This window comes from Phymastichus coffea, unplaced genomic scaffold (genome assembly GCF_024137745.1).
Source record: "Phymastichus coffea isolate CEN01 unplaced genomic scaffold, Cenicafe_Pcof_1.1 PCOF00070, whole genome shotgun sequence".
Classification (NCBI taxonomy): domain Eukaryota; kingdom Metazoa; phylum Arthropoda; class Insecta; order Hymenoptera; family Eulophidae; genus Phymastichus; species Phymastichus coffea.
Window position 1 is genome coordinate 1,050,379 of NW_026706881.1, and position 18,434 is coordinate 1,068,812.

General features: G+C 32.0%; 5 protein-coding genes across 7 annotated transcripts; 2 read left to right on the forward strand and 3 right to left on the reverse strand.

The window, feature by feature from the left end:
• Window positions 1-4,467: 4,467 nt before the first annotated feature.
• On the reverse strand, window positions 4,468-5,355 carry LOC131667737 (transforming acidic coiled-coil-containing protein 3-like). The gene is made up of 4 exons (XM_058941390.1): window positions 5,252-5,355; window positions 5,032-5,181; window positions 4,680-4,826; window positions 4,468-4,606 (listed from the first exon to the last, which is right to left on the reverse strand). The coding sequence occupies exons 1-4, from the start codon at window positions 5,326-5,328 to the stop codon at window positions 4,468-4,470; spliced, it is 513 nt and encodes a 170-aa protein (XP_058797373.1). The 5' UTR covers window positions 5,329-5,355.
• Window positions 5,356-5,489: 134 nt separating this feature from the next.
• LOC131667738 (uncharacterized) lies at window positions 5,490-6,783 on the reverse strand. The gene is made up of 4 exons (XM_058941391.1): window positions 6,702-6,783; window positions 5,845-6,019; window positions 5,714-5,776; window positions 5,490-5,630 (listed from the first exon to the last, which is right to left on the reverse strand). The coding sequence occupies exons 2-4, from the start codon at window positions 5,971-5,973 to the stop codon at window positions 5,490-5,492; spliced, it is 333 nt and encodes a 110-aa protein (XP_058797374.1). The 5' UTR covers window positions 5,974-6,019; window positions 6,702-6,783.
• A 616-nt stretch (window positions 6,784-7,399) lies between these two features.
• On the forward strand, window positions 7,400-11,492 carry LOC131667743 (calcium-independent phospholipase A2-gamma-like). Of its 3 annotated transcripts, none has more exons than XM_058941396.1 (9): window positions 7,400-8,026; window positions 8,564-8,954; window positions 9,035-9,389; window positions 9,464-9,676; window positions 9,758-9,781; window positions 9,941-10,149; window positions 10,231-10,429; window positions 10,509-10,715; window positions 10,782-11,491. In XM_058941396.1, exons 1-9 carry the CDS (start codon window positions 7,974-7,976, stop codon window positions 11,033-11,035), a joined length of 1,905 nt encoding a protein of 634 aa, XP_058797379.1. In that variant the 5' UTR covers window positions 7,400-7,973; the 3' UTR covers window positions 11,036-11,491. The 3 variants fall into 3 exon arrangements, with proteins under 3 accessions (XP_058797379.1, XP_058797380.1, XP_058797381.1); XM_058941398.1 differs by lacking the exon at window positions 7,400-8,026 and adding an exon at window positions 8,231-8,343; XM_058941397.1 differs by lacking the exon at window positions 9,758-9,781 and having other exon boundaries at window positions 10,782-11,492.
• Window positions 11,493-11,778: 286 nt separating this feature from the next.
• On the forward strand, window positions 11,779-14,090 carry LOC131667763 (N(G),N(G)-dimethylarginine dimethylaminohydrolase 1). Its single transcript, XM_058941433.1, has 5 exons — window positions 11,779-12,380; window positions 12,917-13,019; window positions 13,087-13,184; window positions 13,258-13,353; window positions 13,426-14,090. The coding sequence occupies exons 1-5, from the start codon at window positions 12,126-12,128 to the stop codon at window positions 13,678-13,680; spliced, it is 807 nt and encodes a 268-aa protein (XP_058797416.1). The 5' UTR covers window positions 11,779-12,125; the 3' UTR covers window positions 13,681-14,090.
• A 973-nt stretch (window positions 14,091-15,063) lies between these two features.
• Window positions 15,064-17,087, reverse strand: LOC131667760 (probable malonyl-CoA-acyl carrier protein transacylase, mitochondrial). Its single transcript, XM_058941430.1, has 2 exons — window positions 15,759-17,087; window positions 15,064-15,610 (listed from the first exon to the last, which is right to left on the reverse strand). The coding sequence occupies exons 1-2, from the start codon at window positions 16,526-16,528 to the stop codon at window positions 15,166-15,168; spliced, it is 1,215 nt and encodes a 404-aa protein (XP_058797413.1). The 5' UTR covers window positions 16,529-17,087; the 3' UTR covers window positions 15,064-15,165.
• Window positions 17,088-18,434: the final 1,347 nt, after the last annotated feature.

Here is an 18,434-nt window from a genome sequence, read left to right on the forward strand (position 1 = left end):
ACCGAGTGAAAGCCACCGACTGCCTGGTCCTTTGCAGCCTCCCTTTTTTGTATCCGTGGCGCCGTTCGTCACGAGCCCGCGCGCACGCGTATCGCGGACCTTTGATTTCCGGGCGTCGCGGCGCGCCTGCCCTTCAGCTTTGCATTAAGCTTAATTCGTCCGCAGCTTCGTTTTGTCCCTTCACAGTATGTGCATCTCCACACGCACACCTATCCAACTATTCTTTACCTCATGCTTATTCAGCCGATTCTCTCTCTTTTTCTCTCTCCTTGTCTCTTTTATTGCTGGAGACCAAATTCCTGAATATTTCGCAAGTTTCGCTTGAGTTTCATGTGCTACTTTGGAAGTTAAGCAAGGAAAATAAAACTGACGCTCTCTTTCAAAATGAATGCTTAGCGTATAATCATTCTTTCAGTGCACGATATTTTATCTCAACGTTCAATTCTTCTATATTCCATTCTCCTTCTCCTATTTTTTATTTTTATTTTACTTTTTTTAACTTAAAATAATGACGAGTCGCCGATTTTTTAATTTTTAATTTTCGTATACTTTGAAATATTTTTATTATATATCTAGGAATGTGGGATTTATATTTTAGCAGTAAATTTAATTTATAACATAAATAATAATCTGCAAAAATGGAAACATGCCGTTAATAATTTGTTTTGAGAACATAAATTGTTATGTTTTAAGATTATCGGTGCAAACGGCTAATTTTATACTACCCACAAGTGATACTGAATATTGCGGTATGAAAATTTGGTAGAAAGAGAAAGAAAATGAATAGAATAAAATAGAGGAGAACACATTTTTACTTTTTGTGCATTATAAATTAAGAAGTGTGCGAACAACGGAAAATAATTATCAGAATATTAACCCAGTTAAATTTCAAGAATATTCATGTGTATTTTCACAGAGGCAACAAAAAGCACACGAAGTTGAATATATTACTCGTACTAATATTCGGTTGGAGCCATAATCACTACTATAGAGTATGTCAAGTTTAGTGTTGTATAATGGTATAATAGCTTTATCAATCGTAGATCGAATTAATCTTTTTAATAATGCATCTTAAAATATATAACAGAAAAACATAAAAAAAAGATAACTAAATAACACTATTTTAAACAAAATGACATTGAGCTTTTCAAGTTTTCACGGTGTGTAAGGCAGACATGAAAAAATGCGATCTATAATTGACGTACAAATGTTTTATTACGAATATAGAAGTAATTTATTAAAAGTAAATACACGTGGGAATTTTGGAAGTGATCGAACAATTTTTAAAGATAAGTTTTAGTTTGATTATATAAATTATCTTCAAATTATCAAAATAGCCAGTGTTGTTTCAGATTTTTTAGTATTTCATATGCTTCCAAACAAGTTAACAATTTAGTTTTCACTATAGTGCTGAATTAGAGATAATTTTGTAGAGGTCTTTCTGCACACATAAGTGAATAAAATTTATCATAGCGTGAAGTAGGTTGTTTATCAAATATTATATGTATCTTTTTATATCTAGGAATCTTTTAAGCCCACCTCATATCTATATATACAGAAATACATGCTGAAAACAGGTGAATTAATCCTATGCATTTGCGAAATACCTTTTGATATATAGATTGCAACGATTTTATATCTGCAAAAAAACTGTTAATTGAATAATCAATCCAGCTATCGTCAATGTAAATAAAACAAATGTGAATACGCATTCTATTTGTTATTGATTTTATAACTTGAGTTTGATCGTTATATTTATTCGTGCCCTCTTTTATTTTCTTCTCATAAAACAGTTGCCAATGTCCAGAACTGCTTGAGTATAAATTAAATATCAAAAGTGTTTGTATGAGTATGCGAATGTCGATTATTTTGCTTCATGAAAGAATATGATCATGGAGTAAATGATCTCGTTTTTAACGCATATTTATATAACGATATCCGTGTCGGCTACAGCTTTACCAAATATTTCAAAATAATTCCTTGCTCTAGTTTTTTCATAAAAAATTTTGCAAATCAATCATTACATTAACAACTATTGGATTGTTGTTTAACATTTATAATTAAGCATAAAGTAAATTGAGATTGTCCGACCAATTTAGATCCAACAAGGATTTGCACCTCTAATTGCCGGTAAAAAATTGGATCTTTATTCGATCTTGGCAATTAAGCAATTCAAGATTGTTGCTACACACGTATCTAAGCGATCCACCTACGAGTTAGTTGGAGTAGGCTGATGTTCAAACGTAACTTTGAGCTATGCTAGCACTAAGCCTTATCGAAATCACCTGAATTATTGAACCTACTGAAGAATCAAATATTTTTTCTGCACGTCGAATTACTTGTACACGTATTCCATATATTTTCGACTACGAAAATCGTCCTAAACCAGATAGCTTGGGCAATAAATCTGCGTTATAAGCTACAACTCATTGCCCCCATTTCTACGTGCTACGCATCTATACATTTATAGGGGGTTGTAATTTAGATGTGATATTGTGTTTATAAGCAAGCACCTATACAATATTTACGCATAAATATTGCTTAGTTTTCATACTGTGCTGACAAAAAAACTGAACAATTAATTGTTATAATTAATATAATGCCTTCTTCACATTTTTCAAATAAATACCATTTATTCTATTGTATAGTCAAATACTTTTTACATCGACAAATTTTAAATACTTTAATTAAATTGTAATTAGAACAAAGGATATGACAGAGCTTTTTGAGATTTTCAAATGCGAATTATCTTATTGCGTGAAACCCACGTAAATTTATGACAACATTTACAATTTTTACGAAATATTCAAGAACTTAATCTGCTTAAATGGTTTTATAAACTGCTACTCGTTACAATTAGGAGTAGGTATATACATGCAATAATAAAAACTTTTGAAAAAGCTAACTAATTTTGAAAAAATCGGGACGCTCTAGAGTTTGAACATTTGAGCTGCTTGGAATTCCCAAAGTTTTCTATAAGTCTACAAAGAATATTTTTTAATGGATCTAATAAAATTAGATCTCAGTCTTGTCATGACTCAATTTTCGAAGCTCGAAAAATTTTTATAAAATTATGTATAGGCTTTTTGAAAAATTCGAACAATTCAAACTAGGGAGTTTTTTAAGCCTGCTGAGCTTGATTTCTTAAGAAAAAAAATTAAAAACCGCTGAATTTTATAGTAGTTTCAGATTGAACATACTAATATTCAATCTAAATATTAATATATTCAATTTGAATATACTAATAAACAATAAAAATGTCAACTTGATAGTTGAAGCTGACTTGGGGTCCCCAAAAATTCGAGATTCAAGGTGTCACGAATTGGAAGTTGAGCTGAGCAGAGCGTTTGCAGAAGTCTAATAAAAATCAGCAATAATTGCAAGCAACTTTATTTTTCTATATGTATACTGAAAAAATAATGTTGAAGAATAGCGTAATTTTGAAATGTGGTCGGCAGTATCGATGTCATTGCTATCAGATTTAAATTCAGCTTATGGAGTGCTACAGTATTACATCGAATAAATAACGATTTGGAGTTTTGTCGTAGCTCTGAAAATACCTTCCACAGTCTTCTTTTTAACCAGATAATATTGCTTAGAGTAAGAAAAAGACTTGTAATAAGAGACAAATTTCTGCTGATAAAAAGATTTCTTTTCAGTGTAGTTTTCGTCTGCATAGCATAATGTACAACAGCCTGCTGGCATTGTTTCGGCAACGCTGTTCTTTTGCAAAAGTAAGTTATATGAAAGTTTGAATTCAAAAGCTGGCAGGGAAAACAAAGAAATGCGGTGAGGTGGTAGGCCAGTGAAGTCAAGAGACGCAGGTCCAGGCGTTGGCAATTGGCAATACGAGTACAAACTGATAGACCGATAGGCGGCTGCGATTCCGCGAACAGCTGTTGTCGACATTCCCAAGTGGTCTGACTCGGACGAGCCTCCGTCCGAGCCAATCGGTGCGGCAAGCAACGAGCCTCTGTCCAATCGCTTTCTCGAGCGGCGCTCCTGCGTCTTAGCTTTGTTTACTATGCTAAGCTACGATACAACTGTGTCGTGCGTGTACCTAGCATGCCACTGACCGAGCCAAAGTCTACTTGCGTCACGCGCAATTGGCCTGTGATTTCTGCGCGATTATTTGTCGAATCAGAGTTACGTCATGTCTCGAGTTCTTCGGCTGAATACTACACGTGCGTGCGCCTACCCTCCCTCCCTCTCGCCCCATTCGGCAATCTCGCTCCGCGTCGTCATAGCGCGAGTGCAAACATCGTATTAGTCTAGAAGATCGACTTGTTTGCCGGTCGGTCCGCAAATCAAATTGTTCGCTTTGCCAATTTGTCGACTTTACTGCGTTGCGACAATTTCATCTTATTGTTCCGTTGGGCTCGATAACGATGCTCATGCTATCATGCTTCTAGCAGTTGTGATCGACATAAAACCAATTTCATTCACCAGACTGTTTGCTAAAAAAATTTACTCCACTTTTCGCACGTCGTCCACATTGGAAACCGTACGCGTATCGTTTAACCACTTGGTCACATTGGACTGAATCAAGTCGTCGGAAGAATAGTTCTTCGGCTCCTTGAAAGTTTGCAAAAGGAAGTCGCAGATTCTGTTGAAAAGGAGCAGTCGTGGAATTGTACAAGAGCAAAGTTCGATTGATCTGCAGAGGAAAGAGCGTAAACCTGAACAGTTCGGCGTTCTCTCGATCTTTCTGCTCCAGCTGACCGCTGAGTTGCCGAGCTTGAATTTCACTGTTTTTCAAAGCTTCGAGCAGAGACGAGCGCTCGGAGGCGAAACTTTTCTCGGCCAGGTCGAGCTGAACGTTGGCTCTGAAACCGGGCGAAGGCAACATTGATTTGTAATCGACGCCCCTCTTTCATTGGGGAAATCGCTTTCTTTAACGAGGTTTATATTTCATTATCAGCCCTCCCTTTTCGCCTCCATTATTAGTTCCCCGGCCATTAATCCATTGATTCCTCTATTTGATTAACATTTTGCTCTCGTTCCATAAAACTTTGCTTGCAACATACTCACTGGTTAAGTCTTTCCACGGCGTGATCCTTCAACCGATCAAATTGTTGCTGTTTTTGCTGCATGCACTCTTCGTGATCGTGCATGCTACTTTTCAAAATCTCCGTGTTGCGATTCAAAAGCTCTATAGTAACTTTTGCACGTTCATACTTCCTAAGAAAAGTCTTTTTTTTTCAAAGTTTCCTGTGGGTCTTATGTAACATCAATTGCAAAAAGCTTATACTTATGCACGTCGTTGAAGGCGTCTTCCAGACTCAGCAAATGTTTTGATACTGTTTCCAGTTTCTCCGACAGCCTCATCTTATCGATATCGGCATTGTATTTTTCGCGCTTCAGCCTTTCGATCAAAACGTTTTTTTCGGAAAACCAATCTCGTATCTTTTTCTCGTACTCGATCATCAGTTGCCTGGAATTTTTATGAACATCCGTTATTTGGTCGGGCTAATATAGAGTTTAATTAGCTATACGCGACTTGACATTTGTCGATGCCTGGCCATCAATTCTTCGGTAAATTTAATCTCTAAGAGAGAAAGCTTGTCCAAATTTTCGCTCTCGCATTTGTTGTAGTCGAAACATGCATTGACCAATCGCGATACTATTGCCTATAGCATTGTAACGGCGACATTATCAGAGTTCATATATCTGTTACACTGAAATATTTGTTACAATAGAAATTTTCAGTTACATTCAACTTGACATCATCGTTATTCAACAAATGGCTGGAAGAGCTTGAGCAAGACCACAATTCCTATAATAAAAAACGTTCGTTTATAAGGTTATACATCGATGCTTGTTTAAAACATTCTCAGTGCGTACCTCTTGTTCGTCGATACATTTTTCGGTTTCATCCAGCAACTCCTGAAAATTATCGTAATCAGAGAATACTTCCTCAAATGTGCGCGGGGTGGTGAGTCCGGCACTCGATCTTGGGGTCTCTAGCGACATTTATTAGTCTTGAACTTGACTCGCTGTACTCGCTGAAAGTACGACCCTGAAAACAGTACTTGTAAACATTTCTTGTTGAAAACTTTCGATTTCTAGCACCCCCCCCCCCTCCTTTCATTTTTCACGCCACTATTAACACTATATAGCTGCCAAAGCTTACCCGCTTTGAGTACAAAACGATGATAACCTATTTGTAAAAAGATCACTGTCTCATATTTGATTTTCGACTGAAGTTATAAGTAAACTGACAATTTATTCAAGCGCGATCAATTCGAATTAGGCACCATTCAAACAATTTAATTGTAAAAAAAAGAAAATAATGTAAAAGATTATGTATTTTATTTTCTTAACAATGACAAGTTATTTTGTTCGAACTTGACGTACTGGTAAATGGTTATCAAAAAACGTAGTACAGTACTATCAAAAGTTAAAAGTTATTATACTTATAATATAGCTCATTTGTCAGAACAAATGTTGTTTTTATATATCCAATATGGATATTCTAATCCGATTGGAAAATAAAGAAATTGTCTTCTGAAGTGTTAATACTTTCTATATTATCTTATACTATCTTCAAAAAAATGTAAATATTGCATGACGAAGAGTGGCAGTAACTATTATCAGTTGATACGTAGTTTTGATAAAATGAGCCGAATAAACTCGTCAAGCTAAAATAGGAAATGTAAATTAATGAGTATAACAAAAATTATAGTGCAGCCAAAACTTACGTCATCAATTATATTATCGTTTATTTTATTTGTAGAAAAAATATTGGTTGAGAGTACTAAAGTTATTTTGCAAATCCTCGAGACATCGAATAAATAAAATGATTTTTCGCAATCTCATTTCAATTAGATTATTCAAGTATTTAAAAATTAAATCAACAGAATTGACGACTATAAGTGTTCAGTTGTGTGCACCATCATAGTTTATTTTTAAGTTTGGAAAGAATAAATTTCAAGAAAAAATTGCACTATGATATTTGGAAGAATCTTAAAACGTTACACTGCAGTTAATTCATTGTGATTGCAAAGGAATGGTAATCGAACGACCGATTGACAATAACAAAGTAACAACTGCGTCATGAAAATTGCGAAATTCCCTTATGAAAACAAACTATAAGAGCCGGATAAAGAAGGTGAATAATAAGAAAAATGGGCGGAGCGCGGTGAAAAGTTGAAAAACACAAACAGAAATTTGTTTTGACAAGTAGCATTCGGGACTCGTACACTTTCTTCGGCACACAGATTGATCACGCAAAGCAAGCTCACGTGCAAATTTTTTCGAGACAGGAAAGAAAACAGAGCATACCAATTCGGTGAGGTGAGCGCTCGCCACGCGTAATAGTTGTAAATAGTAAAGCCGCTGCATCGTACGATCGACCTGGCGACATCTGAAGCGCTATACTACGTCAGCGTACAAGTTCTAACGTCTATAAAAAGCCGCGAAGCTTTCAACAACATTCAGTAAACCATTAACGCTCACTCAAACGTACTTCTCACTTTCATATTACGGCGATATTTATCGTTCGACCTTTTTTACTGTTTATTTTTCTAGCAAGGCATTATAAGTGACTTTCGTTCGTTTTTTTTAACTAACTTATTTTATCTGAACAACTCTATAGACTTTTATCTAAATAGGCAACAAGACCATATTGTAGAAGCTTCAAAGTACAGCTGTCTACGTATAGTGTTTTTTATAATTTGTATTATCAGTACCGAAAGTGTAGACAAAGGAAAGACTGAACTTACACACTACCCTGAAAACTAAAAATATTCATTTAGTATTCTTGTCGAGTTGAAAAAGAAGTTACGTATCTCGATCGGGGAGAAGACGGGAACAAAAGCTAACGAAAATACAATTTAGAATAGGATTGCATCATTCGCAAGAATATAAAAAGCTCAACGTACATTACAATTTCGATAGATCAGAGGAGCTGATTAGTACAGAAAGTTAACTCGAGCAAATAGAGCGATCAGCCAAAAATACATCTACAGGCTATGTCTCTAAGCAAACATGTGCGACACTGCCGAAGATGTGTTGCACTTTCGAGGTATGTATATATGCATACATACAATACAAGACAATATTTTAACGAAAATTTCATGCTTACCGAAAAAACTTTTACTCAAAAATGAACAAAAAAGTAGTTTCTTTCAATTGAAAACAGTTCTTGCAAATAATTACTTATATTAAAAAAAAAATTTTCGGACTAAGATGTCGTTTGAAATTCGATCCATATATCACATAGAAGATCGTGCGCTCAATACGCCACCTGATATACCAGCTAATTCAGAGTTTATTGATATGCAATCTTTTGAATATGGCGGCGATAAATACCAGTGCTTAGCATCTATACGTATCTAAAACGTAATTTTTTAATTTATATTTTTTTCTTTATTTTCTTTCTTAATATCATATTATGGTACCGTGAATAAACTTTATACCGACGGTGTTGAGGTTAAGAGAGATAGTTTATTGGCTATACAGCTGTACAACCTTATCAAATTATTAAGCTTGCTTTCACTATCTGAGTTGTTTTGAAATGATTATCTTTTCAACTTGCATTTGTGTTCATTAACATTTGCAGATCCTTGACAGAAAGTGCTGCAGGCAGAAATGCTGCGGAAAATTCAAATGCATTGGCAAGTCAACTATCTGATACAGGATCAATAAATATCCTAAATAAAACTAAGATGTCCATACACAATAGATTAAAGCTGCTCAGTCAACTCAAAGAATTTTTCAATAAAAATAGCTATGACAAAAATTTACAACTGATATTGAGTAAGGAATGGATGGATCTTTTTCAAAAGTTAACGTACGCACAAATTGCATCTGTAAGAAAGTATCCGGTTGATGAGTCAAGGATTCAAGAACAAAATGTAAAGAAAAACATGGATGAGAAAGATAGAGCTGTGCAAAGTGTTGCTACATTGCCTGTTAAAGAAAAAGCAATTCCACAACAGCAACTTAAATTGGTAATAGTTTGAAAATACACCTTTCTTATGTTATATTTAAAAAGAAAATCATTAAAATTCATTAATTTGGATTTGTCAAGGATTTGTCAAGTACTGTAGATTCAAGGGATCCATATTACTATTTACCACAAGTACTGTCAGCTTTAATGCCAAAATTAACTGGTAAAACCAAAGATGTACCACAGACACCTGCAGTACCCAAATGGAAGACAAACTTGAAAACTAGTGTTACAAAAAACAGTATTATGTCAAGAACAAGACATATTTTAACTAGTATAGCCTATGCTGAATCAAATGCTTCAAAATGGAAGAGGATAGAAGATTTACTGCAACACATTGAGCAATATCCTGATGCCAGGCATCATGCTGTTAAAGATGGAGCTATTAGAATCCTTCTGAGGACTCGAGAATCAACCAAAGATGAACAAATTAGAGGTAGACATTGAAAGTTTCATTACAAGCATAAAATAAATTATTAGAATGTACAAACAAATGGTTTGACTTTCTAGGATCCATACGAGAAGCTTTAGCAGTCTTAGGCCATGTAGATTCATTACCTGGTCGAGGAATAAGGATTCTAGCTATTGATGGTGGTGGTATTCGTGGTGTTTTAGTTTTAGAAATGCTCAAAAAACTGGAACAGTTAACAGGCTGTAGAGTCCATGAAATGTTTGATTACATTTGTGGAGTGAGCACAGGAGCTATTTTATCAGCAGTCTTAGGTATGTATTAAATTTTAACTGCATAATATTATCTAAATACATCAAGACATTACGTGATATCAATATCATTTTTTCATGCAGCAATAAATGGAGATGATGTAAAAGGTAATCATACTCCTTAATCATCCAATTTACAAATTTTTTAATGGCTAATTTCATAATCTTATAGTTTTTATATGAACTAATCACTGAAAGGCCATTAGAGAATTGTATGGTTTAACAAATTATTTCATATTTATAACAGCAAATCAATCACCTTTGCAGGAGGTTATAAAAGAAAGTCTTTAAATGAGATTTCTGAATTGTATAAGGAACTGAGTACAAGGATATTTACACAGAGCACACTACGTGGTACCAGCAGTTTAGTTTGGAGCCATTCCTACTATGACACAGCATTATGGGAACAAATGTTAAAAGAACAACTTGGCAATAAAGATTTAATTGAAACCACACGTGATCCGATTGCACCAAAGGTATTTGTATTTAAAGAAAAATTGTTAATATTTAATCATATATTTCATAAAAAATAACAAAAATAATATTACTTTTTTCAGTTTTCGGCCATATCAGCAGTAGTCAATCATGAACGTGTAATGGCTTATGTTTTTAGAAATTACACTATTCCTATTGGTGTAGAAAGTCAATATATGGGCTCTCACAAACACAAATTATGGGAAGCAGTTAGAGCATCCGCAGCAGCTCCAAGCTATTTTGAAGAATTTAAGTGTGGAGGATATCTTCACCAAGATGGAGGTGAGAACCTATAAAATTTGCAATTCATAGTTTATTTTCATAACTCAGTATGATTCATTGTAATTATTTTTATTTTTAGGTATAATGGTCAACAATCCTTGTGCAGTTGCTATTCATGAAGCTAAACAATTGTGGCCAAATAATTCTATACAATGTGTAGTATCATTTGGAACTGGAAGAACTCCATTTAATGTAAATAATTCTATTGAAAATAAAAAAGAAGCAACGGCATCCAGCTGGAAGGATAAGTTTTACAAAATTCTGGATAGCGCAACAGATACCGAAGGTATGGGAATAATTGATATTGATATCTTTTAAATCTTAGTAAATCTATCTATTTTTTTTATTTTAGGTGTACATATTATGCTTAATGATCTTCTACCAGATCATGCATATTATAGATTTAATCCTTATTTAACAGAAATGTTAACAATGGTTGAGATAAGACCAGAAAAAATCGCTCAATTGGAGCAAGATGCTGCCATGTATATTCGCAGGAATGAAGAGAAATTTCATAAAGCTGCAAGAGTTCTTATGCAACAAAAAACTCCCAAGCAAAAATTTGTAGATTGGTTTAAATTACAAAGAAATATTTTAGGTATATAATTTCCAAAGATATGCATGATATCAGGAAAATCATTCGACTGACGTTTTTCCATTGATTTTATTGAAAATGCCATTTAAACGGTCTACCAGCTGTGATATAAATAGCTTTATATGTTTAATATAGTAATTTATTATATTAAATTACATTTAGGTATTTGTTATAAAAATAATGTATATAATAATTATATATAAAAAGAAAGGAAATCATCTATAGATTATTGATATGTTTATAAATGTTTATGTATTCATCACAATATGTATTTCAACTTGTACTTTAAGTCAGTTAGAAGTATTTCTAAAAAAATACCATGCTATTTTTTTTATAAAATATAGAAAAATAAGCATGTAAAAAAATCGGAAAATATTATTAATAGTAGTTAATTGTTTACAACTATAAGGGCTTTTAATACTTATATGAAACAATTTTTTTTTTCATAAAAATTTGTTACTATAATTTTTTTTTATAATCGGATCTTGGTTGTATCATTTAGGTAAATATTTACTGTTGTAATCAAAGTTTTTCACGGCTAATGAAAATAAACTATATTTAAAAAAAAAATATTTTTTTTTTCTTGTCACTAACGTTCCCATTAAAAAAGTATAACAATTTTTTAAATATATTTCTAATTATTGCTTTCAATTATAAACTTTAAAAAATAATTTTTATAATGTAGTGTAAATGTAAAAATACTAGAATTTTTTAGGATAGAGACTATTCGTACTAACGGGTTAAAAAGAAAACATTGCGTGAGTGTATGCGCTATAAACACGTTGTAACGTATGTGTTCTGACGTATATAATCTAGGAGCATGTATGTACGGTCGCGACTCGACTGTCAAGGGAAACAAAATAGACTATAGCCACTATATATAAAGTAGCGACAAATAAAAGTGAGCCCCGGTAGTGACACTGTACAGTATTCTATAGGATACGCTGAGGAAAGAGCGTTAACAAGGATCCAGAAAAGAGCGCGTGTGCGCGGTTGCTGATTGGGATTGATCCTGCAAGGCAGCTACGGAGCAGTCAGTGAAATTTTAGCCACGTTAAGAACTCAAAGCTACGTAGTTTGGCTAAAAAGTAAGAAAGAGGCATGTCGGTGCGTTACACGCACGCGGTGCTATGCCGGATTCCGCAGTCGTTACGCAGTCGGGGCGATGTACAGCTGGACGAGGCTCGAAAGCAGCACCAGGCGCTGGCTCAGCAACTGCGCGAGCTCGGGATCGATGTCGTTGAGATGCCACCGGATGAAAGCTCGCCCCTCTGCGTCTTCGTCGAGGACACGGCTGTTGTCTGCAATGGCATTGCCCTTATCGCTCGACCCAATGAACCATCCAGACTTCGAGAGGTATGTAAACTTAATATTTAAACCGATGAAGCCCATTGACCAAACATTCCACGCGCTAACATATACCATTTGATTAATTACATATCCACCGGTGCGTTGATCGTTGCGTGATCTCATTCGCGTCTCTTTAAATACAAAGCACATTCAGTACTCTAATTTTTCAATTGCCTCACGAGGTCGTGCAAATTGTATACATTATTATTTAATGCCCAGCACCTTGTTGTGAATATTATCTATGTCTGGTATCTCTTAATTTTCTACAACTTTTAATCAGCAATTCTTTAACTTTTATTACTTAATTGATAGAAAATCTAACTATAATAATACTTTCATGGTTTTATTATTAACTAATAGCAGTTGCAAAATTTTAGTACTACTTTTTTTATTTGTTACATTATATCAACAATACTTATCAAAATTAAGTTTTAGTGATTTAGTCTTCCTATTGTAATATCAGTATAATTTACAGATAATTAAAACTATTTAATTATTACTATCTTGAATTAAAAACTAATTAGAATAAAATTTTGTTTCAGATTGAAATAATAAGAGCAGTTTTTAAAAAAGAATTGGATATTCCATTAATTGAAATGGCTGATAAAAGTGCACGTTTAGATGGTGGAGATGTCTTATTTACAGGTTCATTTCAAATTGACATATATTAATATTGTTAAGGTGTGTTTCTTAAAATAATTGTATTTTTTAGGAAGGGAATTTTTTGTTGGGTTATCACAATTCACAAATGAAGCTGGAGCAAGAGCAGTTGCTGCAGCTTTTCCAGAGTATCCTTGTGCTCCTATAAAGGTATATCTAGCAATAATTATTTTTATGCAAAACATGAACATTACTAGAATTTAAATATACTTTTTATTCATAGGTAGCTGAATCTAAACGTCTCAAAGCTTTAGTGACAATAGCCGGACCTGATGTCATTTGTGTTGGTGCTGGAAAAGAATCACAAGAAGTGCTTAAAGTATATAATTGTTTTATCAGTACTTAATTTGTATATGAACTATACTATATTACTATAAATTTATCTTTTCAGAGGATTGAAAGAGAAGCGACCTATACTTATCAAACTTTGACTGTTCCCGAAGATGAAGCAGCCAACGTTTTATATGTTAATGGCACTCTTATTCATCGAGCAAATGATGAAATACCTCAATCAAGTAAAGTTTTTGATGAAAAAGTCGAGTTTTCTACAAAATCATTAGCGATTTCTGAACTTGCAAAAGTTAGCTCTGGATTAACTTCTTGTTGTTTATTAATACGTCGACCACGACACATAAGAAATATTTAAGCATAATAAGCTAATAGCTCAGATTTGACTACGAATATTGCTTTAGATGAATTCAAAATTCATCTTGCTATTAAAAAAAAGAGATTGAATTCTATTATTGCTTAGAATTGCCAATAACTTGATTTCCAGTCATTTTAATGATTGGTAAATCATTATTATAATAAGTAAATTACTCAAACTCATTATTACACTGAAATGTCAATAATAATATTGTTATTAAAGTCTCAATGAGTTAATGACTTACAAAAGAAATATTGATAGAGTTCTTACAACTTTAATTAAAGTATATATTGCAACCTTTTAGTTTTGAAATTTTGAAGATATTTATTTTTTTTTAATTACTGTAAACAAAAAAGTAATAAATTGCAAAATCATTTAACAGATGTATCGACAATATTAACAAAACTGTAGTGACCAGTTTTATATTTATATATTATATTACAAAATAAGAAAAAAAATAGAATATTAATTTATATTATTATACTTTGTGTGAATACAAAATAATATATAGCTTATTGCAAATGATAAATTTATCATAAATTACAGATCCACATTATGTAATAAGATTCATTTTCTAAAAATTATTGAAATCAACGTTTTTTAATCAATGAGAACTATCGATATTTTCAAATTTATTGATTTATCTTATATTTTTATTGTACTATTTGAAAATTTTTTACAAGTATATATTTAATACTAATCACTTTTCAAGCACTTAGAAAAATTCATCAGTATAATACCGACAAAGTAAATTGCTTGTTACATTTAAGATTTTGTACTGATGAGAATACTGCATAAAATTTGTTTAAAATTAATTTTTTGTTTTATTATCAATTAGATTTTTATTGCAGGGAAATTATTTTATTTTGTTTGAAAATAAATAATTATGACCGATTCCCTCCTATTTTAAAGGTCTATGGAAATTACAAACAAATCTATATCATTTGATAGTGTGAAGATGTTTTCCATATTTTAAAAATATACCTATCTCCATTGAATGTTACTAGTCTACAAAAATGTGTTCAAAAACTATTCATAAAAATTTGTTACATTATGCATATAAATGAACATTAACTTTGATGCAAAATTGAATTATAACAGTTAAGAATCTCGAGCCATAATAAATTATAAAATATTATACAAGGCACTTCAATGTAATCTAAAATAATTGTTTTATTTTAAATGTAAATTTAAAAAATGTTTGAATGCTACGTGAATGATTGTGTAACATATTTGAAATATTTCTCAGTGAATATTTCATTTCATGAATGGTGATGAAACTTTGCATCATTGTTCTTTAATTTCTTTTTCTTCTGAGTTCTGATGATTATCAATAAAATAAATGAATAAAATATTTTCACTATATTTTATTGAAAAACCTTCTCTAATTTTTTAATTTTTTTGTTCAACATATCTACAGTTTTTACATTATCTTTTGTTACATTTGATTTATATGTTATATACAAAATTATTTCATATTAATAATTAGTACACATAACATTTTTCTTCAGCTTTGGCATTAATCATCTTCAATATCGTTTTCATTGTCCCTTTTGATCCCATATCAAATGTTCTTGGGAATGGTATATTTTGTGGTCTTTCATATATTTTATGTATTATTTGTTCCCATTTTACCGGAGACACAATTTGTTTAATTAAATATTTATGATTAACCTTCATACTTCTGGTATATGTATTTGTAGAATAATTGGAGTAAACAGGAACATTAGTTTCAACAAATGGAGTTTTACGTAAAGCTTTGATAAATGATTTAAGAGCTGGTTGCATTAAAGTTGTATGAAATGCTCCAGATACTGGTAGTCTCTGCACTTTTTTCAAACCAAGATTCTGGCTATTTTTTTGTATGTACTGAAGAGCTTCATCAGATCCTCCAAAAACTTTTCCTTGGGTATACAAATAGATTGCAATCCTTGAAAGCAATTAATTACATAAACTTTTATTAATCAAATAAGTACAATTAATTAATTAATATGATTCATCTGACTATCTGATAAATGTAATAAGTAAAGTAAGTTCTTGCAATAAAACCAAAGATAAGTGTAACAATAAAAACTTACTTGCAAACTGGATCAGATGCTCCAATATCCACAGCCCATTTCTGAGCTTTTTCACATATTTGAAATGCCTTTGCTGTAGGTGTACAATAAGATGACACCATTCCTTGTGCCGACATTTCTGAAGCACTTTGCATTGCTGCAGCTCTAACGGCAACTAATCGAAGCCCTTCTTCATAAGGCATAGCTCCAGAAAATATCAATGCTGTAAGTTCACCTACACTATAACCAGCTACAGCTACACAAGAGTCTATCACTCTAGGTCTTTCTTCTTGTAATTTTTCAAGAGCTGCCAATGAACGTACTACTGTTGCTGGTTGATTAAATTCAGTCCTGTCTAATACACTTTGTGGACCTTTTAAGCACATTTTCAAAAGGTCGTAACCAAGAATATCATTTGCAATATCAAATAAATCTTTAACTCTTGGAAATTTCAAATATTCTTTGACGTCTCCTACTTTGATAATGCCTTGTCCAGGAAATAAAATTACTGATGTTTCTGAAGGATCTATTACAGGTTTTTTAGTTTTTAAATCCTCTGCAACTTCACCAGCACTTTGAGGATAAGGAGTTGTTGCCCATTCTGTATTGTTCAATTCAGAATACGTAGTAGAATCTTTCAAAAGTTTTGAAACAAAATCATTTTCTGGTTCTTTGGATGGATTGTCATCTTTTGTTTCACTAAAAAATCTTCTGGTTTTCGATTCAAGACGTAATTTTTGAAATGTTGAAAGGTTAAATATTGTTTTCAAATTTTTAGTGCGTTGAAACATCTTTTACGCAAATACATGTAACTTTATAAAACTACAAAAATTAATTCCCGTAATAATGCAATTACTTTTTACACATACTTTATGTTACTTGTCTGTTGCATTGAAATTGAAAATATGATGTCAAACACGTGTAGTCGTGTACTATTTGTCGACACTGATAAGAAAAATAGTTACAGGTTCAAGCAACTCAATAGGAAATCGAGCTGGAAAAATTATAGAAAGACTGCGCATGATTATCGAGGAAAGTAAAACTCACTTATAACTCTGCGCTATTTAGTTTTCGTTAGTAAAAAATCCCAAAAGTTAAACACTCTGATCATTAGAAATCAAACCTGTGTAGCGTTTAATCCTATTATTATATAAATTAATGCGTTGAATCGTTAATAAAAATCACGCACAATTTTTCTATCCAACCACAATATTATTATAATCATACAATTATATCTCATTATAGCGATAAATATAACATTGGAAAGATCAGTAGACAACGTCGATAACAGTCCGGGAGCTGCATGGGTACCTTTCGGTATGCATTAACGACCACCCAAGTAAAAACTTATCAGCATATATTTTTACCTCCTGAATCCGAATCCACTACTAGATCTTTCGATAAAATGGTAGACATTTGTTTAAAATGCAATTGTTTAAACAAATTAGGAAAAAAGGAATTTTTTCAACCGGACTTTTTTTTAGTAATTATGGCTTATTTTAAGGCAATATGGTATGCTGCACTTTTTTCATAAAATGCATATTTCAAAAATTACAAATTTTTTAAAGTCGGTAATATAAAGTTTTTTACTAACTTTGGCTGTTAATAACTTTTGATCTAATTAATATTTTTCAAAATGGAAAAAAGTTACTCATTCTGTAGATCTTCGTCTACAAATTGATATAGATATATACATATATATATATATATATATATATATATATATATATATATATATATTCATTGTTAGAATAGATCACTGGAAGACGTACTTTTTGCAATAAACAGTAATGCTGTTTCGGTGAGTCATACGGCACACGTATTGGAAGACCTTAAAAAGAAATTACTTAATACGACGTGTGGAAAGTGTGATTTTCAACCTATGTTTTCTGCCGAGTGTGCGGGAAAGACGCACTTTGCGCACGGAGTATCGAAAAAGATTATAGAGCAGTTTCGCAATTATTATACATATATTATATGGCAATAAATATTATAATGATACTTATAATGTTATAGTAATAATTATATTTATTATTTTATCAACTATGACAATAATTATATGCAATACTCAAAATTATGAAAGTTATTATGATTATAATGATTATTTTTAATTATTGTACAATTTTGACTTGCCAATTGTAATTTCAATGTGTATTTACATGAATCGCTGAGAAAGAGTTGTTGATTGCAAAAACTACGTCTGCGAGTGATATATATCATAATAATTGATTATATTAATTTGTGAGCGAAGATTCATAGAGTAAACTGTTTTTTTCATTTTAAGAAATTAACACTTTAAAAAATTTATAACTTTTGAAATATGCGTTTTATAAAAAAATTACTCGTGTTTTAGGCGAGTCGAATCTGAATATGATATACTTCGCTCTTTGTCTCCAACTTTATACCATTATTAAGGATAAGTTATTTTTATTTGAATAATTAGTTATGTTAATTAGTATTTATAGTTTGATCTGGGCTCAACAAATTCAATTCTAAGGAATAATTAACATTGACGGTTATTCAAGAAAATAAATCTATTCCTATTGCCTATCTTATAGAGTAGTTGACAATACTGGTTATTTGAAAAGTAACCTACTTTTATAAGTACAGCTCTTTTGTGAGCATATCTACTAATCTTTCAAATGCATGTATATTTATATCGCTATAATAAAAAATAAATATTTATTATATTTATTA